This window comes from Myodes glareolus, chromosome 5, assembly GCF_982192425.1.
Source record: "Myodes glareolus chromosome 5, mMyoGla1.1, whole genome shotgun sequence".
Lineage (NCBI taxonomy): Eukaryota > Metazoa > Chordata > Mammalia > Rodentia > Cricetidae > Myodes > Myodes glareolus.
Window position 1 is genome coordinate 64,188,836 of NC_142030.1, and position 23,564 is coordinate 64,212,399.

Below are 23,564 nucleotides of genomic sequence, written 5' to 3' on the forward strand. Positions count from 1 at the left end.
TGTGCAGAAGTGCATTCCCCAAGGGCAGCTGGTCTAGATTATTTTTCATGTTGTATTTGCAGTTTTTCCATAATGTCCACATCCAAGCAGTCTGCTTTGAAATGGGAAGTGATGGTTAAGGCTGTCACAAGGAATCATGATATAGTTAGCATTTCTCTATGAGAATATTTATAAGAGGTTATGCAGCATTTACCAGCCAGAATGGAACTTGAAAATGTAGGCTTAAGTACATCTTGAACTGTGAGACTCCTGCAATGATTGCGCTCCTGCCCACGCAGATTGGGCTCTGGAAAAGGCTGATGCTTGGAGCCTGCAAAGAAGGAATCCTTCACTTTTGAGTTTTAGTTTAAAAAGTGGCTTAATTCTTTCCAGTTCAGTCTTAGAAGTAAGTAGGTGGGGGTGATGTAATAATGAGGACGAGGCAGTGTGAGGGTTGAATGAACTAGTTCTGTTTCCTCTGAGACAGTTGGAGTATGGAAGGGTTAGAGACCTGTGTAATTATAAAGGAAGAGATGTAATTTAATTTGTGACCCAGACAAGATGGACTGGGTTAGTCTGCCTAAATGGTTGCTGAGATATTTGAGTGAGTCAGAAAGTGGTAAATACTTCCCTTGCTTCTGAGAGCTTTCTCTATGGCGTGAGTGAGAAGTTACAGATCAATCGAAAGTTTGCTATGTGCCAGGCATCTTTCCCTGGACATCTTTCATGGGGCTTGTCATTTAGTTCTCAAGCCAGTCTATGGATGAGCTACTACTATTATTTCTAGGTCCTATGCATAAGAAAACAGACTCAAAGGAGTGAAGGCCAGGATCACCCAGCCAGGAAATGGCAGAATTGGATTTGAAAGAAGGATGTTCCCATTTAAACATTGAAGCTTAGCTACGGAGGCAAAGTGCTTCCTACTTGACCCATCTGTGAAAGATTAATAAGTTTTCTCCTCTTATACAATCAATACAACATATAACACTTGGTCATTAAAGTGTGTGTGTGTGTTCCACATGCACTAAGCTTCTCCATCAGATACCAACTGGGTATTGTACAAATCAGTTCACTTCTGATAGTACATACTAGAAGTAGTGTTAGATCCCAAGGCTGGAGAGATGGCTGAGGGGTCACTTGTTGCTCTTGTAGAGGACCTGAATTTAATTCCCCAAACCCACATGGTGGTTTACAACCATCCAGAACTCCACTTCTAGATCCAACACCCTCTTCTGACTTTCTTGAGCACCAAGCACACATGTGATGCACATAGGGATGTAAGCAAAACTCATACACAAAAAATAAAATGAATAAATGGTAAAAGAAAATAATAGAAGATTCCAAGGCTGACGGGTCAGAATTTAAAAATGGGTTCAGAAGGGAACTGGAGAAGTGTCTTATTAGAATTTGAAACAAAAACCTCAGCAGCCATGGAAGGAGATGGGTGGGGAAGGGGTGGAGATGTGAGTTAGGGTCTAAAAGAACTGGCTTGTTCAGTAGTGTAGTAGTGTAGACTGGCATGGAGCTGCATGGTAGGGGGTGAGGCGATGCTTCAGAGTGAGAAAGCCCAGAATGTTGGAAAAGGTTAGTATCCAAAAAAAAGAGAGAAGAAGAAAGAAGAAGAAGAAGAAGAAGAAGAAGAAGAAGAAGAAGAAGAAGAAGAAGAAAAAGAAGAAGAAGAAGAAGGAAAAGTATTTCTTTTTAAGTCTGAACTCAAAACAGCAAGCATGCTTGTACATTGATAAGTACATAATAAGTAATAATGATAAGTACATTATTGCATTAAGGGGATAATTATTCCTTTCATCGCCCTATCGTGTGGCTTGCCTGTGGCTAAATGTTTGTTTCCAGTGGATTAACTTTTGGGAGAGAGACAATAGTATGTCCTAATCTTTGCAGCAGATCAGAGTGGCAGTGTCTCCACCCAGAATACCCAAGAAGAGAAGTGAAACTCAGCTTCCTTTCCTTTGACCAGGGGGAGCTTGCTTTCCCTTAATTGATATAAGGAGCCCTGATACCTCTATCTTTTCATGTGTTATTTTAAACTTCAAGGAAGTCAGTTGTGAAGCTTCCCTTCCTAATGTTCCTGGAATGGTGGTAGGGATGGGGGATGGAGACACAGGATATAGACTCTAAAGCAGGATCAGGAGGAAAGATCCACTCTCACTGGCTGGCAAGTCAACTACAAGTCAGCCAATCCTGGTGGCAAAACTTTTACTTCTTGACTAAAGTCTTTCATAGTCACATTAAATGTCACAGTCTCTGAGTTCTTACAGCAATTAATTGCATGTACCATTGAATTGGTAGTTAACCTTTCAAGTATATTATCCCAACTAGACTATTAGCATCCGAGAAGTGTTTTTATTGTCAATTATATCCTAAAATCAGGATGAGATGCTTTATTGGATTGCAAATAAATCTATGGTATGTGCCCCACTAAAATAAAAAAGGAAAAGATTCTATGGTTTCTGAGGCCAGGAAATAATCTCAGGCCTGGTTAAGACTATTACTTAATTTAGGAGATGAACAGATTTGTGTTCTCCAAATGTTTTGCATCTCACAAGATGAAAAGAGTACCTGAGTTTAGGACAGCACATGCACAGGCAGGGAGGGAAGAATGTAGTTCGGTTATTTTCCACTTAGCAAGTCAGCCAGCGGAACTTGTTAAACCCAAACTCATAAAGCCGAAGGGTCTCCAAATAAGAGTTTATTGAGCTGTTACAGCTGCTTGACAGAAGCAAAACGAAACAAAACCCTGACCAGGTTCTTGGACAAGTTCCTTTGACTATTGGCAACAAAGCTAAGCAATCGGAAATATCACATGGGATATGAAATTAAGAATATATTTATAAAATTCTGGGAAGGAAAACGTGCATGCTTAACACTGAGTCTGCACTGACAATAGGGAAGAGAGATTGGATTATCATTGGCAGCAGGAGCACTCCACATTGTAACTCCACATTGACAGCTATGCCTCTTGAGTTCTCCCAGGGACCTCTGCTCTGCTACAGTCAGGACCTTGAATTATGCTGCAGAAAAGAATTTGAGGACAGAGCAATGAAGCACAATTAGTGTTTAGGAAGGAAACGGTGGCACAGGCTTCTCAAGGGATGGAGAATAACAAACATTTGACAACATCTATGAAGGATTCTGAAGTCAGATTGGTCAAAGGACAAGATCTGTATCTAAATTTAAAAATCTAAAATTAAAAAGGTGAATTAAAGAGTTCTAATATACTTATTTTTAATGGAAGACTTGTATCTGTCAGTGATATATAGGGTGGTTTATGAGTGTATTCTTCATGAATGAGCACAGGGAGTGCTGGGAAGGAAAGTTTCGGTCAAAAAGGTCGAAGAAGTTTTTACTATTTCTAGATCAGAAGAAAATCAAGACCTCTTCATCAAGACCTCATTTTGACTGTCAGCTCTATTCACAACATTTTTTAGGTTTCCCCCCCACCACCACCAGAAAAGTACAGGTTTATGATAAAAATCCTGATTTGGTGAACTCAAAGGCCACTAACATTTTGTTCTTCAACATGGCTAACTGGTTGTTTTAAGTGTTCTCCTTCATATATCTCCCAGGAAAAGTGACAGTGTTTCTATGCAGTTTTTACAATGGGGGTATGTGGTGATGGAACCTTTCCCTTCCCACCTCCCTTAATTTTCCTTATCTTCCTAACCTGTTTCAGGGTTATGCAGAGTGGAGAATATTTGAGGGGTAAGAGAGCAGTGTCTATTGCTCTGGATGAGTTGGTATTAGTACTTCTGAAAGCTTACAAGTTGACAGGAGCGGCCCTGGACAGTGACTAGATTTAAGTCAAGGTTTCTATGTAGCACGAAGAAGGGGGGAGGGCCTTATAGTTAGTTTCACTCAAATGTGCTAACAGATTCACTTCCTTTACTTCTTCTTCCCTCCTCCTCCTCAGCCATTCTTTTTATCAAGCTACTATTATGAAAAAGACAGGGCTGACAGAGGCGATGAGGAACCGCCCCCCCAAGTGTCCAGCAGGTGGGAAGTTGTAGCTGCACTTCCTCGTTGGGGCCAGGTTGGAGACATCCTGATCTGCAGCCGGGGCTACAGCTGTAACTCGTCTAGGATTTGGCCCACCACTGCAGCTACTGGAAGATTTTGCTGTGTGGAAAAAACGGTTTAATGATCCCCACATCCCCTCTTGGCAGACAGGGAGGTTTTGGTCTTGCGGCGCTGGCTTCATGCAATGTGGCATTTTGTGAGTGTGTGGGGTCCATCCATGAGGTCTGCCTTGCCTTCTCAGATGTCAGCATCTGATTACCACCCTTGTTCTGTCCTGTGAATACTTAGGGATCACAGCTTTGTGAGGATTTCCCTGCAAGTTTACGTTGTTCAAGAGTTGCGAGAAAGGGGAGGGGAAGGAGGCAGAAATCACGGAGTTCTAATCTCTAGCTGGACTTACACATCTAAAGCTGTTCTAGGCAAAGAACTAGACTGAGTTTTCTTTTCTGGTATCCATAACAAAGACCGATCTATTTATTTATTTGTTTATTTCTATGTATGTATACATTTATGTATGTATTTATTTATTTAGGCTTTTGGCTCAATTGTTACCTAAGCCAGGTCTGGAATCTTATCCCAAAGCAGGAAAACCCCATCATGTTGGGAAGATGAGTACTACAGAGAAAGAAATGCTTTCTTCAGTGACTGAAGAATGAAGAAATTGGAATTTTTCCTTGTAAATCACTCTAGAGTCTAGAGGGTCAAGGAGTAACAGACGTAGGATAAACCTGGTGAGGGAGAGAGAGAGTCCCTAATGAAGTGTGCGACTGTCTTTCAGAAACTCTGGTTCCTCCTCTTCATGGTCTATTGTGTCCGTGTAGCATCTGGTATATATATATATATATATATATATATTTAACCTTGGAGGAAGAAGAGAGACTTAGCAAGGTCTAAGTCAAGTTATAACCCTGCAGTATAAGCTTGAACAAAGCATTTCTCAAATGATGAGCATGTCTACACGCAGTGCAAAGTAGAATCTGATGCAAAGGGTAAAGCCACAGAGAGGACAGACCCAGCATGAAGACAAAGGTAGCAAGCGTTTGCATCCCAGTTTAGTCTCTCATCAGACGCACGCAGATAAAAGCCGTGAGCCGGTGTTCCTAGCAAAGTGTTCTTCAAGTCCTCGAAAAGTCATCTCTCTAGGCAACTGTTAACATTATAGCCACACACTGAAAGTTTCCCATGGCAGAACTGGTGGAAAACGACAGTGTGTTTAGCTTGCTTGTGTGACCTTCAAGGTTAGTGATTTTTAAGTGAAGGGCAAATGAGTCTAGAGGGCTTGTTTAGGGTTTTTCTTGGCAACTCCTTTACAGCATCAGTGTCCTGAGGCAGATGGAGGAGAATGAGCTCCAGGTCTAGCCATGTTGGACCTCTCAGTCCATGTAGACAGCTTTGGTCCTACCCACCCACTGGCCTGTGCTGAGTGCCCCACAGCTGTGGGCTGAGTACTGGATGGGCAAGCTGGAGAAGTGAGAGACACTGGGTGTTATAGATGTGGGCAGGCCACTTCAGAGAGAGTGAGGGTCAGGGACTTCAGGAGCAGGACTCACTCCTGTCTCTATGTCCTTACCCTCCTACTCGCATCTCATCACTATGTCCTCAGGCCGAGCTAGGGTCTTGGTAGGCTGTCACTATCATTTTCCTAGCAAGCACGGAATCATTTTGGATACAGAATGGGGAAGGGGGCAGGGAGGGAATCGTTTCTGTTGTGTGCATGCTTTCTTCTGAACAACCTCTTAAAGCCTCCTGAAGTTGGGGTTGGGATTTTGTAGGTTTCTACACCCAGATTTCCTCCTCTCTTGTAACATGAGGGCTGACTTGTTGGGGTTTCTGTCCTGCCCAGTACCCCACAACCATCAAGCCCCAAAGAAAATCACACACAGGACTCCATAAGATTATAAACTGATTGGCCCATTAGCTTAGTCTTCTTATTAACTAATTCTTACATCTTACAGTAACCCATAATTCTTGTCTGTGTTAGCCATGTGGCTCAGTACCTTTTCTAGCGGGGCAGTTTACATCTTGCTTCTCTGTGGTCTGGGCAGGAATGGAGGAATGGGCTTCCTCCTTCCTAGCCTTCTCCTGTTTTCAGGAGAATGCCCCGCCTCTACTTCCTGTCTGGTTGACCCGCCTATACTTCCTGCCTGGCCAATCAGTGTTTTATTAAAATACATGAATGACAGAATACAGATAATTCTCCCGCACCACTCTCTCATTCTAGGGGGCTCTCTTTGCTAGTGAGATAGACACATCTAGCACTCCAACAGCCTAGGGGCATTTTCTCTCTCTAGGATACTCCCCAAGTTCTAATATACTACTACTACTTTATTTCAGGTTACAGTAGCCTCTCAGAGCATATTTTCTCTACAACTTGTTATTAAGGGCTACTCCACGTAGATTGATGCTATGTCATTCATATTGAATTGGGTTCATCCAGATGACCCTATTTTGACTCTATCATCTCCTAAAGGATTGTTTAAAAGCAATAAGGTTCCAAACTGAGGTACAAAGCACAGCATGTTGGCATGTTGTATTGGAGCAGAAGGACTGGACACAATTTAACTCATGCCACCACCGATTCTCAGCTGCATGTGGGCATTCAAAGATTGTCAGTGGAGTGATGGCCACTAATATTTGCTACTATGGATCTTAGACAAGTTATATAACCTGTCGAAGCCTAGCATATACTTACTGTTCTAAGAGTGGAAGAGTAAAAATTTACTAGGAAAGTAGGCATTTCCTAGTAAATGCCTCTGTTTTTACCATGAGACTGATAAGTAATATATGAAAAGCACATGACCCCTGGTGTGTGCTTAGAAAATGGCAGTTGACTTACTAATGAAATATGAACGGCCTCTGGTAATGGAACACATTTCATCTTTTCATCAAATAAAACAGTGTTTGATGAAGGTGCACCGCCACTGAGGTCACAAAAAGGGACTGTGTGAAGTTGTCCCTTCTCTCTAGAAAGTCCTTTAATAAGACACCAAGAGTGGATTGGGGGAAAGGAGTTTCACTGCCTTAGACTAAGAAGTTGTTCAGTGGTTTTTTAGCTAAAAAGATGTAGATCCATATACAGAGGAATTGTAGTGGCTTGTCTTAGTTTTGTTCTGCTCAATAGCTTTATCGTTGCCTTGATAGATGTGTATGGATGACTTACTTGTAAAATTCTCCAATGGCAGGAAACTGGACAGAAAGGTGAGTATGTCGGATAAAAGACTAATTTATGACTGGAGCTTAGGAGGTAAAAGTAATTAGTAGGAATGTTGGGTCAGGACATTATGACACATTGCATAGAAAGGGGCTGATGGGCTTCACATGGAAGCCCTTATTCTATGATGTGCATCAGAACCACTAAAATTTTATAGTGTTTACTAACTTATTATGTATTTTTTAGATAAAGTTTTGCTCTGTGGTTTATTCTGGTGTTGAACTTCATATATATCCCAGGTTTACCCTGAACTCATGATTCTTCTGCTTCAAGCTCCCACGTGTAGGGATTACAGGCGTGTACCACCACAGCCAGGGAGCTATGTGTATATGTGGGGGTACTTGTCTCTAATCCCAGCATTCAGAGGGCTGAGGCAGAAGAGTGTGAGTTCAAGACCCAGCTGAGATAAATAGTAAGAATCTGTTTTAAAAGAACTATCCCACTCCCCCCGCCCACCAAAACCCAAAAGCAAAAAAGCAAGCAAGTAAGCAAAAAACCCAAAAAGAAACACTAGAAACAGAGATGCTAAGGCTCATTCTAAACTATCTGAAGTGGAACCTCTGCTGGTGGCACTTGGCAGGGACCTAGTGTTGACAAAATTTGAGTACCCTAAAGCTTGATAGTAAGTGCTGATATGAAAAAGCTTGGAGACTTCCTGAGGCCATAGGTACAGGGTGTGTTATTGAGACGAATGTTTGTATCCAGAATACAGTTGACCAATTGTTCTGAATATAAACGTCCTCAGCACAGACTTCCAGTTATTTATCCATAACTGCTGAGTGCTATCATGTTCCCTGTCATGCACATTGTGGTGAGGTAAATGAACTAATTTTTTGGCACTTTTATTTGAGAAAGAAAGAAGAAAGGAACATTATAGATAGATGATAAATGCCTGGTCTAGAAACATTCATTGGAAGAAGTAGATAGAAGAGATCAGTTGTTTTGATTTCAGGAGACGAGATGAGGAAGGCTACCTGTTCTTGAATACTTGCTGAGTGGTCTCCTGGAAAGGGACCTAGAGACATCCCATCTGGTATACCCTTTAAAGGAGTTATACTTCATAGAAACTACTACGTCATGTAGTAGTTTCTCATGTATGAGAACATTGACTACTTCTTAGGTGTTTATCTGCTGTGCCTGACGGAGGTAACTCAATGTGTTCTGTGATCTGAAATTAGAACAGCTATTTTTCTCAGTCTACCACAGACCTATTCTCAGTTTAAGATGAAAGCAGATGTTAGGTGTCTCCCTATCACAGTTGAAGGAGAGACCCCTTTGCATTATGGAGACCCCTGACCTGGACTCTAACTAAAGTGACTGTGGATTTCAATAGGCAAGTGGTTTCTCTAATTTTTCTTTCTCATGTATTTTTATGAAGAAATTGATGGACCAACCAATGTGGTCACTAATCAGGTGACAGAAGACACGGCATCTGTGTCCTGGGATCCAGTGAGGGCTGACATAGACAAGTACGTGGTGCGCTATATATCCCCCGATGGAGAGAGCAAGGAGAAAGCGGTCCCCAAGGACCAGAGCAGCACTGTTCTGACAGGCCTGAAGCCAGGAGAGGCCTACAAAGTCTTCGTGTGGGCTGAGAGAGGCAACCAGGGCAGCAAGAAAGCAGACACCAAGGCCCTTACAGGTAATGGGAGGATGGGATTGGGGAAGCTTCTTCAGGATAAGGAGAAGGTCGATTTTGAAGGTGAAGAGGTTGCCACTTGGCATCAATTCTTTTGTTTGTGGGGTTGAGGATATTTACAAAAGCAATTTAAAAATATCCCTTTTTATATAATATATTGTGATTACATTCTTTTCTGTATCCCAACCCATCCCAGATCCCCCATCTCACCTCCCTACTCATCCAACTTCAAGTTATTTCCCCCCTCAAAAAAAGACCCCAAGAAAAAAATAAAACAAAACCTTTAACACCCAAAAATCAAAGCAAACTAAACAAACAACCCCCCCTGCAAAACCATAACAATAAACTCATGAAAAAACATGGAGTTTGCTTTGTGTTGGCTTCCTGGGAATAGGGCCTGCTAGGAATATGATTGATATACCCAGTGATACTCCGTTGGAGAAAATGAATTTCTCTTTTCCCAGCGAGTATCAATTGTAGATAGAGTCTTGGTTAGGGGTCGGACATTGTGTTCACTTCCCCTGCTCAGTGCAGAGATTTTTGCCCCAAAACAAATTTCAATGTCATATTTATGATTTTTTTCCTTTTAACTTCAGACTGAGAAAGAAAACAATTTAATAGAAATGGTCATACTTATTTGGGATGAATTCTATATACATCTCTCTTGGAGTAGGGTAAAATTTTGTAATATTTACTTTTTTATTTATATTTATTCTTTCCTCCCATTCTCTTCTCCAAGCTCCTTCTCAATCCACTCCTTCTCTGTTTCTGTTCAGAAAGAGGCAGGTCTCCCATTGGTATAAACAAAGCATGGCATATCAAGTTGCTACAGAACTAAGCTTGTATTAAGGCTGGGCAAGGCAATCCAGTATGAGGAATAGGTTCTTAAGAGCCAGTCAAAGTGTTAGGGACAGCCCCTGCTCCCATTGTTAGGAGTTCCACAAGTAGACCAAGCTACACAACTGTCACATACATGTAGGTTGGTCCCAAGCAGGCTCTCTGGTTGTTGGTTCAGACTGTGAGTTTCTATGAGCCAGATTAGTTGTTTCTGTGGGTTTTCTTGTGATGCCCTAATCCTTCTGACTCCTATTTTTATTTTTTTAATAAAATCTATAAACATTGACCCAACTATGAATTTGAATGCTTAATGCTTATTTTGGTTTGCAGTGATGCAGAGGCGTTCTGCATTAACTTTTGCCAAATCCACTGATTCCTCTTTTAAGCATTCAGAAAGACAAGGACCTCCAAACGGCATGCACTTCTGCTCAGCTCAGGCCTTTGGGTGTTTTGAGACATACTGGGGCATAGCATGGCTGTCCTTCATGTTTAAACACTCCTTTGGTGGTTCCTTGAATTCACAAGCGCCTAATCGGTATCCACCTGCTCTTCCAAAAAACTTAATAGGAAGTTACAGGAAAAGGATTCACTGATTGTGTCTGGACAGTCACTGAATACAAAGAAAGAACTTCAGAGAAGTCTGCATAATAATTAGGACTATGGCTTTAGATCCTTGGCTGTTCAAATTTTAACCCCAGCGCTGCCATTAACTAGCTGAGGGACAGTGGGTCTATTCTGGTTCATAAAGTAGCTCAGGAGTGTCTATGTCGTAGGGATGTGGGGATATGCAACCATTGAGTGTCTTTCTTAGGCTTACTGTTGCTGTGATGAGGAAAAGGTATATTCAGCTTATGCTTCTGTGTCATAGTTCATCATCAAAGAAAGTCAGGACAGGGACCTGGAGGCAGGAGCTGACGCGGAGGTCACGGAGCTGCTTACTGGCTTTCTCTCGTGACTTGTTCAGTCTGCTTTCTTATAGAATCCAGGACCACCAGCCCAGGATTGAACACTGAATAAGAAAATGCCCTACTGGCTTGCCTACAGGCTGATCTTGTGGAAGTCTTTTCTTAATTGAGGGTCCCTCTTTTCAGATGACTTTAGCTTGTGTCAAGTTGACACAAAACCAGCCAGGCACAATGAGCTGATTCATAGAAAACAACCGATACATAGCAAGAGTCCTAGTTTGCTCACTGCTGTTGTGATAAAACACTGCCCAAAGCCAGTGTGGGTTGGGCCATTAGGTAATCTCAAGTGTCCTCTGTGGTAGACATGTCTGTGAGGTGGTAGGTACAATAGCAAGGGATGAGGCTGGGACATTAAAGGCAGCTCAGTGCCCTAGGAGTTAGAGCCTTTATCCTTCCATGACAGATGTCAGTGGTATGGCCCCATCTCTGTGCTTCTTAAGGTCGGTTGTCTCATAGGACTACACATTTTACTGAGGTGACTGCCAGGCTTTGGCAAGCTGCGATGTGCAGGGTGAAATGTTCTTTCCTTCTGGGAACATTCTGGAGGAGCTGGCTTTTAGAGAAGGGTAATCAAGGCATTGCTGTTTAGCAAAGTACAATGTTGTTACCTTACATTTTGAGGAGGAGGTGAGATCCCATACCCGAAATGCCACTATTAATAGCAGGCCATATAATCACTGACCATGTTGCCGTTCGTCTGTGAGGAAGGACTGCTCCTTCCTTCTCTGCAGAGGTACAGAGACAGAAACTTAAATCGCACAATTTCTCTTAGGTGAGGAACCCAGAAAACCAGAGCCGAGGCTCTAATCCAGCTTTGTCACACAGACACTCAGTCTGATTCTGCAAGGGTCATTTTCACTAGCCCACACCTCAGTACTGTCAGTTTAAAGCTCGCCCCAGGCCCTGACCACAGATACAATGTTTGTGTACAAAACATCGACAGCTCCTACTTCTAGAACATCTGTCTTCCCAAAGACCATGTCAGAGTAGATGGAGAAAATTATTGAAATACACTTGCTTTCAGGTGATCATGGTAAAGGAAAACTCCGTATGTAAAAGTCATTTTTTTAAACGCCAAAGCGACTTGTGGAAACAAGTTTACAGAATTGATCTATACATTTGCAGGGTCTGGAGACCCTTTCTTCCATTTATGCAAGTAGTTTATTCTGACCACTTGTCCACTTAAAGCTTTAAATTCTCTCAATCCCTGGCATATAGGTGACTCGAATTAATCGACATCGTTATTTTGGCTATGCCTTTGGCTGTTTAGAAAATTAGAGAGTAATAAGGCCCACCCTCTTTTTTTTTTGTATCTTCCTTGAAGAAATTGACAGCCCTGAAAACCTGGTGACTGACCGGGTGACAGAGAACACTCTTTCTGTCTCATGGGACCCAGTGGAAGCTGACATTGACAGGTATGTGGTAAGCTACACTTCCGTGGATGGCGAGACAAAGCAGGTTCCAGTGAGGAAGGATCAGAGAAGCACAGTCCTGACTGGCCTGAAACCAGGTGTGGAGTACAAAGTTTCCGTGTGGGCCGAGAAGGGCGATCGAGAGAGCAAGAAGGCTAACACCAAGGCTCCCACAGGTGAGCAGAGAGAGATGAACCGTTGGAATGAAATGTGAGCTTACGGATTTGAGTGTGTGTGGTCCCACAGGTTGGAGTCTGAGGTATGTTAAGATATGTGACACTGGGGAGGGGGGAGAGGTGAGGCAGAGGGTGGGGTAGGGTAGAGAGAGTGCTCAGATGGCAGAGGGCTTGCTGCCCATTCTGAGTCTGATCCTTAGCAGACCTGTGAAAAGCTGGATGTGGGAGCACACACTTGCAATCCCAGCACTGGGGAGGCAGACGGGTGGATCCCTGGGACTCATGGGCCTGCCAGCCAAGCCCAGTCAGCACATCTCAGTCTCAGTGAGAGCAGTACAAACTGCATAGAAGTGGTGCTGCTAACCGACGCACGGGATATGTGTAGAGGGTCTGGTTATGATTATATTTGGGACACTGCTTCCAGGGTTCTCACCGGTGAAGCAGCCCTTGATAAAATGATAAATTAGGTACCCTGACAGTGTGGCAGGTGTTTAATTGGCTGTCTTGATGTACCATATGTTACTAGGAAGCTATTGTTCCTTCTACATTTTAGGGAATCGAAAGTCAAGAAAAGATGCTAAGTGTGTAGCTAGCCTGACTTTGAAATTGAGATTCAGAAACTGCTTTCTCCCTTGACTCCCAGCAGAGACTCGGTGTGGTAACCCCCTGCCTGCCGAATGTTCTGGGAGAGAAAAAGCAGGATAACGGGGTGTGCCTTTCACTGTTACAGCTTAAACTTTCAAACATTTCTCTTCCAGACCTTGACAGCCCCAAAAACTTGGTGACTGACCAAGTCACAGAAAACACTCTTGGTGTCTCCTGGGACCCCGTTCAGGCCAACATTGACAGGTACATAGTGAGCTACACCTCTGCTGATGGCGAGACCAGGGAGGTTCCTGTGTCTAAGGAGAAGAGCAGCACTGTCCTGACGGGCCTGAGGCCGGGTGTGGAGTACAAGGTCCACGTGTGGGCCCAGAAGGGGACTCAGGAGAGCAGGAAAGCCAACACCAAGGCCCCCACAGGTGATGGAGCACGCCTTACCTCTCTATGCCATGGCTAAGCGTGTAAGATATTAGGTTGATTTCTCTTCCTCTAACCTTGGCAGCCAGGATGATTTCGTTGATTAGAGGTGGTTGTGCTCCCTAGCAAATTGTCTACCTCCTTCTCCCGGAATGTGTGTCTCATATTGTATTCTCCAAACTGTGGTCGTTAAAGATGGCTGCTTACTGCTCGCAGCCTCCACCTTTCTTCTACCTGCGTACCTCATCTGTTATTAGGGATAAACGTTTCGCTTTGGCAAGAAGCAGCTACGACAAAGCACAGATCACTGTCATGCCGAGAGAGCCAGACTTGCAGGTTGTGAGCCACAAATAATTTTTGCTTTTTAAAAATTTCTCCCTTGTTTAAACCCTTTCAATGAAGTTTGTTCCTATGTCTGCCCTTTGGATGAATGTTTTAGGCAGAAATAATTGCAGTGTTTTGTTATCTAAAAATAAGCCAGTGTCTAGTCACTCCCCCCAGTGTCGATTTTTTTTAGTAATGAAAATGTCCTTTTCCATGCAAGAGTCCATCCTTCATTTGCAGTTAGCTGTTTGCATGCTAGCTGCCTACCATGGGAATGGGCATTGCTCAGGTCTCTTCTGTTTTCTTCCTTGTACTTAAGTCTGTTCTTTCAGTTGGCTAAGTACATTTTTTTTCCCATCCTGACCCATTACCTCTCCTCCCTCCTATCTCCCCAGTACACTTCCTCTAATGGTTGGTGGACCAAGGTTGGTCAGCTGAGGATCCTAAAACTGCTCTGATGGCATCCTCTCTCCTCTAGGTGACCACCTCTAGGTAGTCCTCCAGCACAGCTCTTGACACAACCCCAGGCATATCCCACATTGCTCAACTGATATCTAGTCCATGGGAAACACGCATGCATCCTATGTCCACTCAGATAACACACAGTCTGTGTGAAATGCTGAAGCCCTTCTTGTTCTGTGTGAGAGCAACTGGCCTTTTCCTCATGGATGAGGCATTTTAGCTACCTGCCATATAGCAGCTCACTGATTCTCATGCCTTAGAAAGGGCTTCTCAACCTCATCACTATTGACATTTGAGCAGGGCACTCCTTTGTTTCAGGTGTGTGTGTGTGTGTGTGTGTGTGTGTGTGTGTGTGTGTGTGAGTGTTTCAGAGAATGTTTAGCACACTCTTGTATCCCCCTCTCCTACACTGAGTTGTGGCAATCAGAATGTCTTAGGCATTGCTAATCACCGTTGCTGAGATCTTTTGTTCCATAGCAAACACAATAAGCTCTATTGGGGATCCTGGTGAAACAAATTAAATTCAGACCTCATCTAAGGTACACACTATCTTTTCAAACAATTCCATTCTCTAAGTCCTAACATACTGGCCTCTCCAACTTCCTTAATAGTCTGGACATGGTTGGTCAGTCAAGGATCCTAAAACTGTTGATGCTGCCTTACTTGTAGGAAGTAGGAATTTAGATACCAGTTTCTTGTGGTCATAGCCTAAGGCAACGTATGAAGTAGAATCTTTGTGCAAATGGCCTTAGGAAAATGACTTTTGCAATGAATTATTTAGAAGAAAAAATATTACTAGTTTATTGATAAAACATGTTTTTTGATACCTTCTGCTATGTAGTATTAAGAAAGGTAATCTCTTGGATTTATAAAGTGTCAATGAATTGATTTCATCATTGGTGATAATTGAAGGTCTTGGGCATCTACTAATGTTAAGAACAGTCATAACATGTTATTAGTTTATGTGCTGTAACACTGTGACATAAAAATCCACAAGATATAAATAAACATCTCCCATCTCCTGTTTTTGTTTCCTCAGTGGAGAAGTTGAGGGACAAGGGCTGGAATGCCAATTATTACATTTTGAACCTCAGAAAGAATATACTGAGGTCCAGGAACTGTAAACATTGTTTTATTTTAGTTGACAGAGCTAACCACGCACACACACACACACACACACACACACACACACACACACACACACCCCTAAAGACTTTCATTCTACAAATGCAGAAGACAGTGAGGCAAGTTGTCCAAGTAATGAAACGAAGTTAATAATTGATGAAGGCAGGTGCACACGTTGAAGACAAGTCTCTGAAGGAGTCCGAAGTCTACATAACAATCTGTACATAATTTTCGAGATGAAGAAGGAGAGCTTACAAGCATCTAAGTGCGCCCGAGGCTACCAAAAGCTGGCTGACGGCAGAGCTGGGATGAGGTTCTCAGTCTGCTGGAACCTAAGGTGCCTCCTGCCCCTCAGCTCTGCTTCAGAACCCAGTCCCTTTGGGTGCAGCGCTCATTCTGCTCTCCTGTGCTGCCTCCTTGAGACTCTGAGCTCAGCTGTGGAGACCAGGTCTCCGGCCAGGAAACACTGAAAATGCATATAGGGTATGGGGAAACTGTAGGAACCGGAAAGTCTCCCGCCCAGGACAAATGGTCTCATTCTTTGGTGCCTGCTCCTAGTCTTTAGTGATCAGTTCTTTTCCTTTCAGATATTGATGGCCCCAAAAACCTGGTGACTGACCAGGTGACAGAGACCACTATCAGTGTCTCCTGGGAGCCAGTGGAGGCTGACATCGATAGGTACATAGTGCGCTACACCTCTGCTGATGGCGAGACCAGGGAGGTCCCTGTGTCTAAGGAGAAGAGCAGCACCGTCCTGACGGGCCTGAGGCCGGGTGTGGAGTACAAGGTTGATGTGTGGGCCCAGAAGGGGGCCCAGGACAGCAGGAAGGCCAACACCAAGGCCCCCACAGGTATGAACACTGCAGTTTGAGGATGTGACATGTTTCATGGTAAGCCTTTGGGAGGTGGGGGGCACTTGCTATTCCTTCTCTGGCCTTGGAAGAAACCAATGATTGTTAAAGACCAGAGGGGCAGGCTTCTGTCATATCTCCCACACCATCTCTGCATGCCCTTTACACTTAATCTGGAAATACAGACCTCATGTTTTGGTCTTACAAAGATAAATGACTGCTCACATCTCCACACTGTTCTTCTAATTGTGCATTTCCCTCACTGTCAATCACTGAATTGTTCCATCCGGAAGATGAAATGGCATAGAGAAAGCATATGGTTCAGCATCTAGGAACTAAGTGCTTCAGGGAGATAGTTTTCGCTGGGATTTTCTTGGCACAGGAGGGTTTATTGTTCTGTCGGGGAGTAGATTCTCTTTTGAGTACTGTGCGTTCCATTTTGACAAGCCTAGGCTTGCAGTCATACACAACAGCAGTGGATAATTTTAAGGCTTTTCTGTTCTTTCATTTGCAAGAATAGCTTTACTAAGATGTCTTTACATATAAAATTCTATCTTTAGCTGAGTATACAGCTCAGCATTCACTATTACATAGTCACACAGTCACCCAACTCTTAGATTGTATGTTTAGAAAATTTTCATCACAATAAGGAACATGATGTGCATTACCAGATATCATTCATACCCTCCCCGTAGGTAGCACCTGCTATCTGTTCTAGATTTCTCTGTTCTGGACAGTTCTAATACATGGATTAACATAGTATGTGGCATTGTATTATTTACTTCTTACACAAAACAGTTTTCAGGTTCATCTGTATTATAACATATATTGACACTTATTTTTATTAAAATTAATATTTGCTTGTATGGATACACACATTTATTTGCTAGTTTTTCTTGGTGGCTATTTGGTTTGTTTTCATGTTTTGAATATCATGAATAATGATATTGGGGCATTCATTTTTCCTTAGGTAGATATATTAGAACTGAACTGCTAATTCTGTATATTTGATTTTTGAGTTCCTGCCAAACTAATCTCCAAAGTGGTTGTGCCCTTTTACATACACACAAGCAAAAGTAAGAGTAATTTTCTTCATTTAGTTGGTCGTGAGAAGAATCTGTTGTGTGTGTGGAGCAGGAAACTGTGTTTCCATTCCCAGCTGAGAATTCTCAATCTAGGAGAGTACATTATTTCTGCAATTCTCACAGTTAGTGGATGATTCGTAGGGGTTGACTCATAAAATACCCATGAAATATTGCAGTATCTTATTATACATGTATCTAAGAAGCAGTTTTATAGGTGAGGAGACCGAGCTTTAGTTAGCTGCTGAGGTCTCTAAGGCCACCGCACTGGGACTGCGATCCAGCTTCTCTAATTCTGAGTACATTACTGTCTTCACTATCTTGGGCTACCGCCTTAAGGGTTCAAGAGTAGTTGTGGGGACAAGATCTCTGTCCACGAATCAACTGAAAACCAGTACAGGATGGGAAAACTGTAAGAACAGGAATGCTCAGCCCAGTATTAATGCTGGCTGGTGTGTGTGTGTGTGTGTGCGCGCGTGTGTGTATATGCATGTGCGTGCATGTGTGTGTATGTGTGTGTCTCAACAAAGTCTTGTTGAACAGCCTACACCGATCTCAAATTCATCATCTCATGCTTCCCTGCCTTGGCCTTCTGCATAATGGGACTACAGATTTGAGATATCACACTCAGTTTACTTACTAGGGGTTAATGGTCAAGTTTTTCCTTTTAGATATTGATAGCCCTAAAAACCTGGTGACTGAGCAGGTGACAGAGAACACTGCCACTGTGTCCTGGGACCCAGTAGAGGCCGACATTGACAGGTATGTGGTGCGCTACACCTCTGCTGATGGAGAGACCAGGGAAATCCTTGTTGGGAAGGAGGAGAGAAGCACCATCCTGACAGGCATGCGACCAGGTGTGGAGTATCAGGTCGACGTGTGGGCCCAGAAGGGGACACGGGAGAGCAGGAAGACCAGCACCAAAGCCCCCACAGGTAACGGGCATTACTTCTTAAGAACGTGACTGTTATCATCCTATGTGTATGGGAGATCATGTGCGCTTTCCTTCATGGCTATTGACCCAAATCAGTGATTTGGAGAGAATCAGGGTGGCAGAATATTGTCATACTGTTTCCAGCATCTCTCGTTGCCTTTGATATATTATCTCTCTTTTTTATCAAATAATAGGAAGTGTTTACTTAAACAATATTCAATAAATGTTACTTCTCTTCTTTTTTAATATCATCATTTTTATTAATGAAAACTTTCATTTATTTTATACCCCAACCATAGTTTCCTTTCCCTCCTCTCCTCCCATTCCCACCTCCATCTACCACCTCCTCTCTGCCCCTCCCCCACCCACTCCTCCTGTGTTTCTATTCAGGCCTCCTATGGGTGTCAGCAAAGCATTGCTTATCAAGTTGAGGTAGGGCTAAGATCCTCCCTTTGTACCAAGTGAAGCTAGGCTAGGCAACCCGGGATAGGGTCCCAAAAGTCAACTCAAGCCTTAGAGACAGGCCCTGGTCCCACTGCTAGGAGTCCTACACAACTGTCACACATATGTAGAGGGCCTAGATTGGTCCCATGAAGGCTCCAGAGTTTATGAGCTCCTATGAGCCCAGATTAGTTGTTTCTGTGGTTTCTCTTGTGATGAGCTTAACCCTCTTGACTTGAACAATCCTTCCTCCTTCTTTTCAACAGGATTCCCCTAGTGCTTGACTGTGGATCTCTCCATTTGTTTCCATCAGTTACTGGATGAAGGCTCTATGATGATGATTAGGGTAGTCACCAGTCTTATTACAGGAGACAGTCAGTTCAGGCACCCTCTCCACTATTGCTAGGGGTCTTAGCTGGGGCCCTCCTGTGGTTCTCCCTGACCCTGAAATGTGCTCCTGTCACCAAGACATGTCTTTCACCACTCTCCCACTCCATCCTGCCCCCAACCCGCCCAACCTATTCCTCATGATCCCATTACCAACCCCCCCCCCCACTCCTGTCTGTCCCGCGCTACCGTCTCGCCAGCAAGAACCACGCGGTACACATAGGATCCTTCTGCAGAAAAGCTTTATGTCTCTTGGGAGCTAGAGCATAAGCCACATGGCGGAGACCCAGATAAGATGGAACCCATCCCTTATATAGGAAACAGACCCTGCTTTGGGCGTGTCATTCTTGGATTGGTCAACTGCTCCCAGTCCCAGGTGATACCTTGGGAGTAGTGGAAAAATACCAACACGTGTGAGCTTTCTAGCTCACCTGGCGGTGCAGCGCCATCTATGATGGAGAGTGTGGTTGCGGCCTTCTACACCTGTCCTCAGTTTACCCAGGGAACTCTTCTATTTCCCCTTCCCAGAGAAATCCATGCATCCCTCTTTGGGCCCTCCTTGTTGCCTAGCCTCTCTGGGGCTGTGGACTGTAGCATGGTTATCCTTTACGGCTAATATCCACTTATGAGGGAGTACATACCACGTTTGCCTTTCTTAGTCTGGGTTATGTCACTCAGAATGTTTTTTTTCTACTTCTATCCATTTGCCTGCAAATTTCATGATGTCATTATTTTTTACAGTTGAGTACCACATTTTTTAAAATTCATTCTTTGGGTTAAGGAGGATCTAGGTTGTTTCCAGTTTCTGGCTATTACAAATAATGCTGCTATGAACATAATTTTGAGCAAGTGTCCTTGCAGTATTATTGAGCATTCTTTGGGTTTGTGCCCAAAATGGTATAACTGGGTCCTGAGGTAGATTGATTCCCAATTTTTGAGAAACTGTCATTTCAATTCCAGAGTGGCTGTACAAGTTTGTGCTCACATTAGCAGGGGAGGAGTGTTCCCCTTACTCCCATCCTTTCCAACATAAGCTGTCCTTAGTGTTTTTGATCTTAGCGACTCTGATAGGTATAAGATGGTATCTCAGAGTCATTTTGATTTTCATTTCCCTGATGGCTAAGATGTTGAACAATTCTTTAAGTGTATGCTAGCTGTTTGAGATTCTTCTGTTGAGAATTCTGTTTAGATCAGTATGCAGACAGAGGCTTATTGTTTGTTTCCCAGCCACCCAGACCCGAAATAATTGCACAGGAACTGTATTAATTGAAACACTGCTTGACCAATAGCTTAAGGGTATTTCTAGCTAGCTTTTATGTCTTAAATTAACCCACCTCTATTAATATGTATATTACCATGAGGTTGTGGCCTACTGGCAAGGTTCTGGCAGGCTCCTGCAGGCGTCTTTCTCCTTTGGCAGCTGTATGGCATCTCCCTGACTCTGCCTACTCTCTCTCTCTCTCTCTCTCTCTCTCTCTCTCTCTCTCTTTCTCTCTCTTTTCCAGCATGGCTATATTCTGTTAAGCCATTGGCTGAAAGTGGCTTCTTTATTAACCAATGGCAATAAAACATATTCATAGCATAAAGAGGGGAATCCCACATTATCAGTTCTCATTTGTTAATTGGATTATTTGATATTTTGATGTCTAGTTTCTTGAATTCTTTATATATTTTGGAGATCAGCCCAAATGATGTGTTGTTGGTGAAGATCTTTTCTTATTCTGTAGATTGCTGTTTTGTCTTATTGACAGTGTCCTTTGCCTTACAGAAGTGTCACAGTATTAGGAGGCCCTATTGATTGATTGTAGATTTCAATGTCTGTGTTACTGGTATTATATTTAGGAAGTGGTCTCCTGTGCCAATGTGTTCAAGGCTACTTCCCACTTTCTCTTCTATCACTTTCAGTGTATCTGGATTTATGCTGGGGTCTGTGATCCACTTGGACTTGAGTTTTGTGCGTGGTGATAGAGATGGATCTATTTGCATTCTTCTACACGTTGACATCTAGTTATGCCAGCATCATTTGTTGAGGATGCTTTCATTTTCCATTGTGTAATTTTGGCTTCTTTTTCAAAAACTAGGTGTTCATAGGGACATATTATCTCTTAATGAGGACCTCATGTCGAGCCTTATACTTCAGTCTCATAGAGATTGGTGGTGAGCTGTGGATATAGCTCAGGAATATAGTCCTGCATAGCATGAAAAAGGTCCTGGGTTTACTCTCCTGAATGAAAGTAAAAGGACCAATGGTGGTGACTCCTTCGCAGGATTCTTCCAACTGAGTATTCCCTTTGTGCTCAATCTCAAAATATTTCTGATTGAAGGGATAGATAGTGTGTGTGTGTGTGTGTGTGTGTGTGTGTGTATGTGTGTGTTTGTGTGTGTGTATGTGAGGGTCTGCGAGGTTAAGTACTCCAGGATTTCCCTGTGATCACTTTGGAGTAAGAAGATGTTGTTTTCTTAACTGTAAATCCTCTTCTGAGTACTGTGTTCCATTCTGAGGACTGTGCCATTGGTATTTCACATAACGTTTGGTAATTGTAAGGCCTTTTCATCTCTGCTCACACATTTGCTAAGAACAGCCATATTAAGAGATATTTCCGTATTAAAACTCGCCCTTTAAAATGTACAATTCAGTGAATTTAGTGTGCTCACAGTTCTGTAACTATTACTGGAGTCTATTACTATAGTCTGTTCTCATTACCACAAAGTACTGAGCTCAAGCTCACCTCCATTGCCAGTCACTTCCCAAGCCTTCTAACAATTGCTGCCTGTCTATTCTATAGAGTTCTCTGTTTCTACGTCTCTGGACTTTGTTTATAGGTGGGTTTATAATCTATATGGCCTCTGCTGAGATGCCCCTTATTTTCCAGCTTTATTTGTGTTGTAACATGTATCAGTATGCCAATTAGTGTTTCATAGTACATGCCATCACATTTGCTTTTCAGTTTGTTAGCTGTTTGACATTTGGATTATTTTAAATTGTCAAAGTCTATTATGAAGAATGTGATTAGGACACTTGTAATATAAATATTTTTGTGTGTGCAATGCTGAGAATCAACCCTAGGGCCTGGTGCATGCTAGGCCAGCGCTTCACTGTATTCCCACCTTACTGTGTACAAGTTTTATGCATATATATGCTGTCACTTTTCTTAGTTATTACAGGATCCTTTGGTAATTCTGGCAATAATTTACTAATAATAAGTTGTGATAGGCTTCGACTTTTCCACTAGCGACAGAGGAGGATTATGTTGCCCTCAGAGCATTTGCTGAGTTGGCAGAGCAGGAGTCAATGTCTCTGTTTTACATCTGAGAGCCCCCTCCCCTCCAGTTCTATGAAGTGGGTGATTTCCATAAGTCACATGGGTTTGAGTTCAGAAATACTCATGCAATACTGAGCTATCTCATAATTTATTAACCTAGACTCACGTTTACAAATGAGGAAAGTGGTCAGGATCAGTTGCCCAGGCTGACGGCAAAGCAGGGACAAGGTCCTCAGTCTGCTGACTGGAACCTAAGGTGCCTCCTGCCCCTCAGCTCTGCTTCAGAACCCAGTCCCTTTGGGTGCAGCGCTCATTCTGCTCTCCTGTGCTGCCTCCTTGAGACTCTGAGCTCAGCTGTGGAGACCAGGTCTCCGGCCAGGAAACACTGAAAATGCATATAGGGTATGGGGAAACTGTAGGAACCGGAAAGTCTCCCGCCCAGGACAAATGGTCTCATTCTTTGGTGCCTGCTCCTAGTCTTTAGTGATCAGTTCTTTTCCTTTCAGATATTGATGGCCCCAAAAACCTGGTGACTGACCAGGTGACAGAGACCACTATCAGTGTCTCCTGGGAGCCAGTGGAGGCTGACATCGATAGGTACATAGTGCGCTACACCTCTGCTGATGGCGAGACCAGGGAGGTCCCTGTGTCTAAGGAGAAGAGCAGCACCGTCCTGACGGGCCTGAGGCCGGGTGTGGAGTACAAGGTTGATGTGTGGGCCCAGAAGGGGGCCCAGGACAGCAGGAAGGCCAACACCAAGGCCCCCACAGGTATGAACATTGCAGTTTGAGGATGTGACATGTTTCATGGTAAGCCTTTGGGAGGTGGGGGGCACTTGCTATTCCTTCTCTGGCCTTGGAAGAAACCAATGATTGTTAAAGACCAGAGGGGCAGGCTTCTGTCATATCTCCCACACCATCTCCCCATGATATTTAACACATTAGTTCAAAATAAGGACTCTATATTCTCCTCTTCACTGGCTCCTGAAGCTTAATGGTGATTGGCGCATCCATCCACTGTTTATCAAAATGTCTATTTCCTTTGTGGTAAATTTCTTTCTTTGAAAGAAAAGATATTGCTAGGGTCTGTGGATTATATACTTCATCGAAATCAGTGGCTTTTGCTGTTCTCACTTTGGGATGGGGAGGACACTGGTTTCTTAGAAAAGAAACCCTCTTGAGTACTGTGTTTCCTACTCTGAAGATCCTGTGACTAATTATCTACAAGAACAGTTGATGATTCTAATTTTCATCCATGTTTCCTCTTCAAGAAGAACAGCCTTGCCAAGATGCATTTTCACACTAAAATCTACCCTCTTGAAGAGTCCAGTTCAAGGGATTTAGCGTATTCTTGATATATTCACAGAACTGCACAACTGCTACCACTATGTCAGTGACATCATCAGCTAAAGGGGCCTCATA

General features: G+C 43.2%; 1 protein-coding gene across 1 annotated transcript in view; it reads left to right on the top strand.

The window, feature by feature from the left end:
- Tnn (tenascin N) overlaps positions 1-23,564 on the top strand; it is a 71,329-nt gene that overhangs the window by 15,935 nt on the left and 31,830 nt on the right. The window contains exons 7-12 of the mRNA XM_087906371.1: positions 8,604-8,867; positions 11,991-12,254; positions 13,013-13,276; positions 15,773-16,036; positions 17,790-18,053; positions 22,650-22,913. Of these exons, the coding sequence (XP_087762497.1) occupies positions 8,604-8,867; positions 11,991-12,254; positions 13,013-13,276; positions 15,773-16,036; positions 17,790-18,053; positions 22,650-22,913 (1,584 nt within the window). The remainder of the gene's footprint in view (positions 1-8,603; positions 8,868-11,990; positions 12,255-13,012; positions 13,277-15,772; positions 16,037-17,789; positions 18,054-22,649; positions 22,914-23,564) is intronic.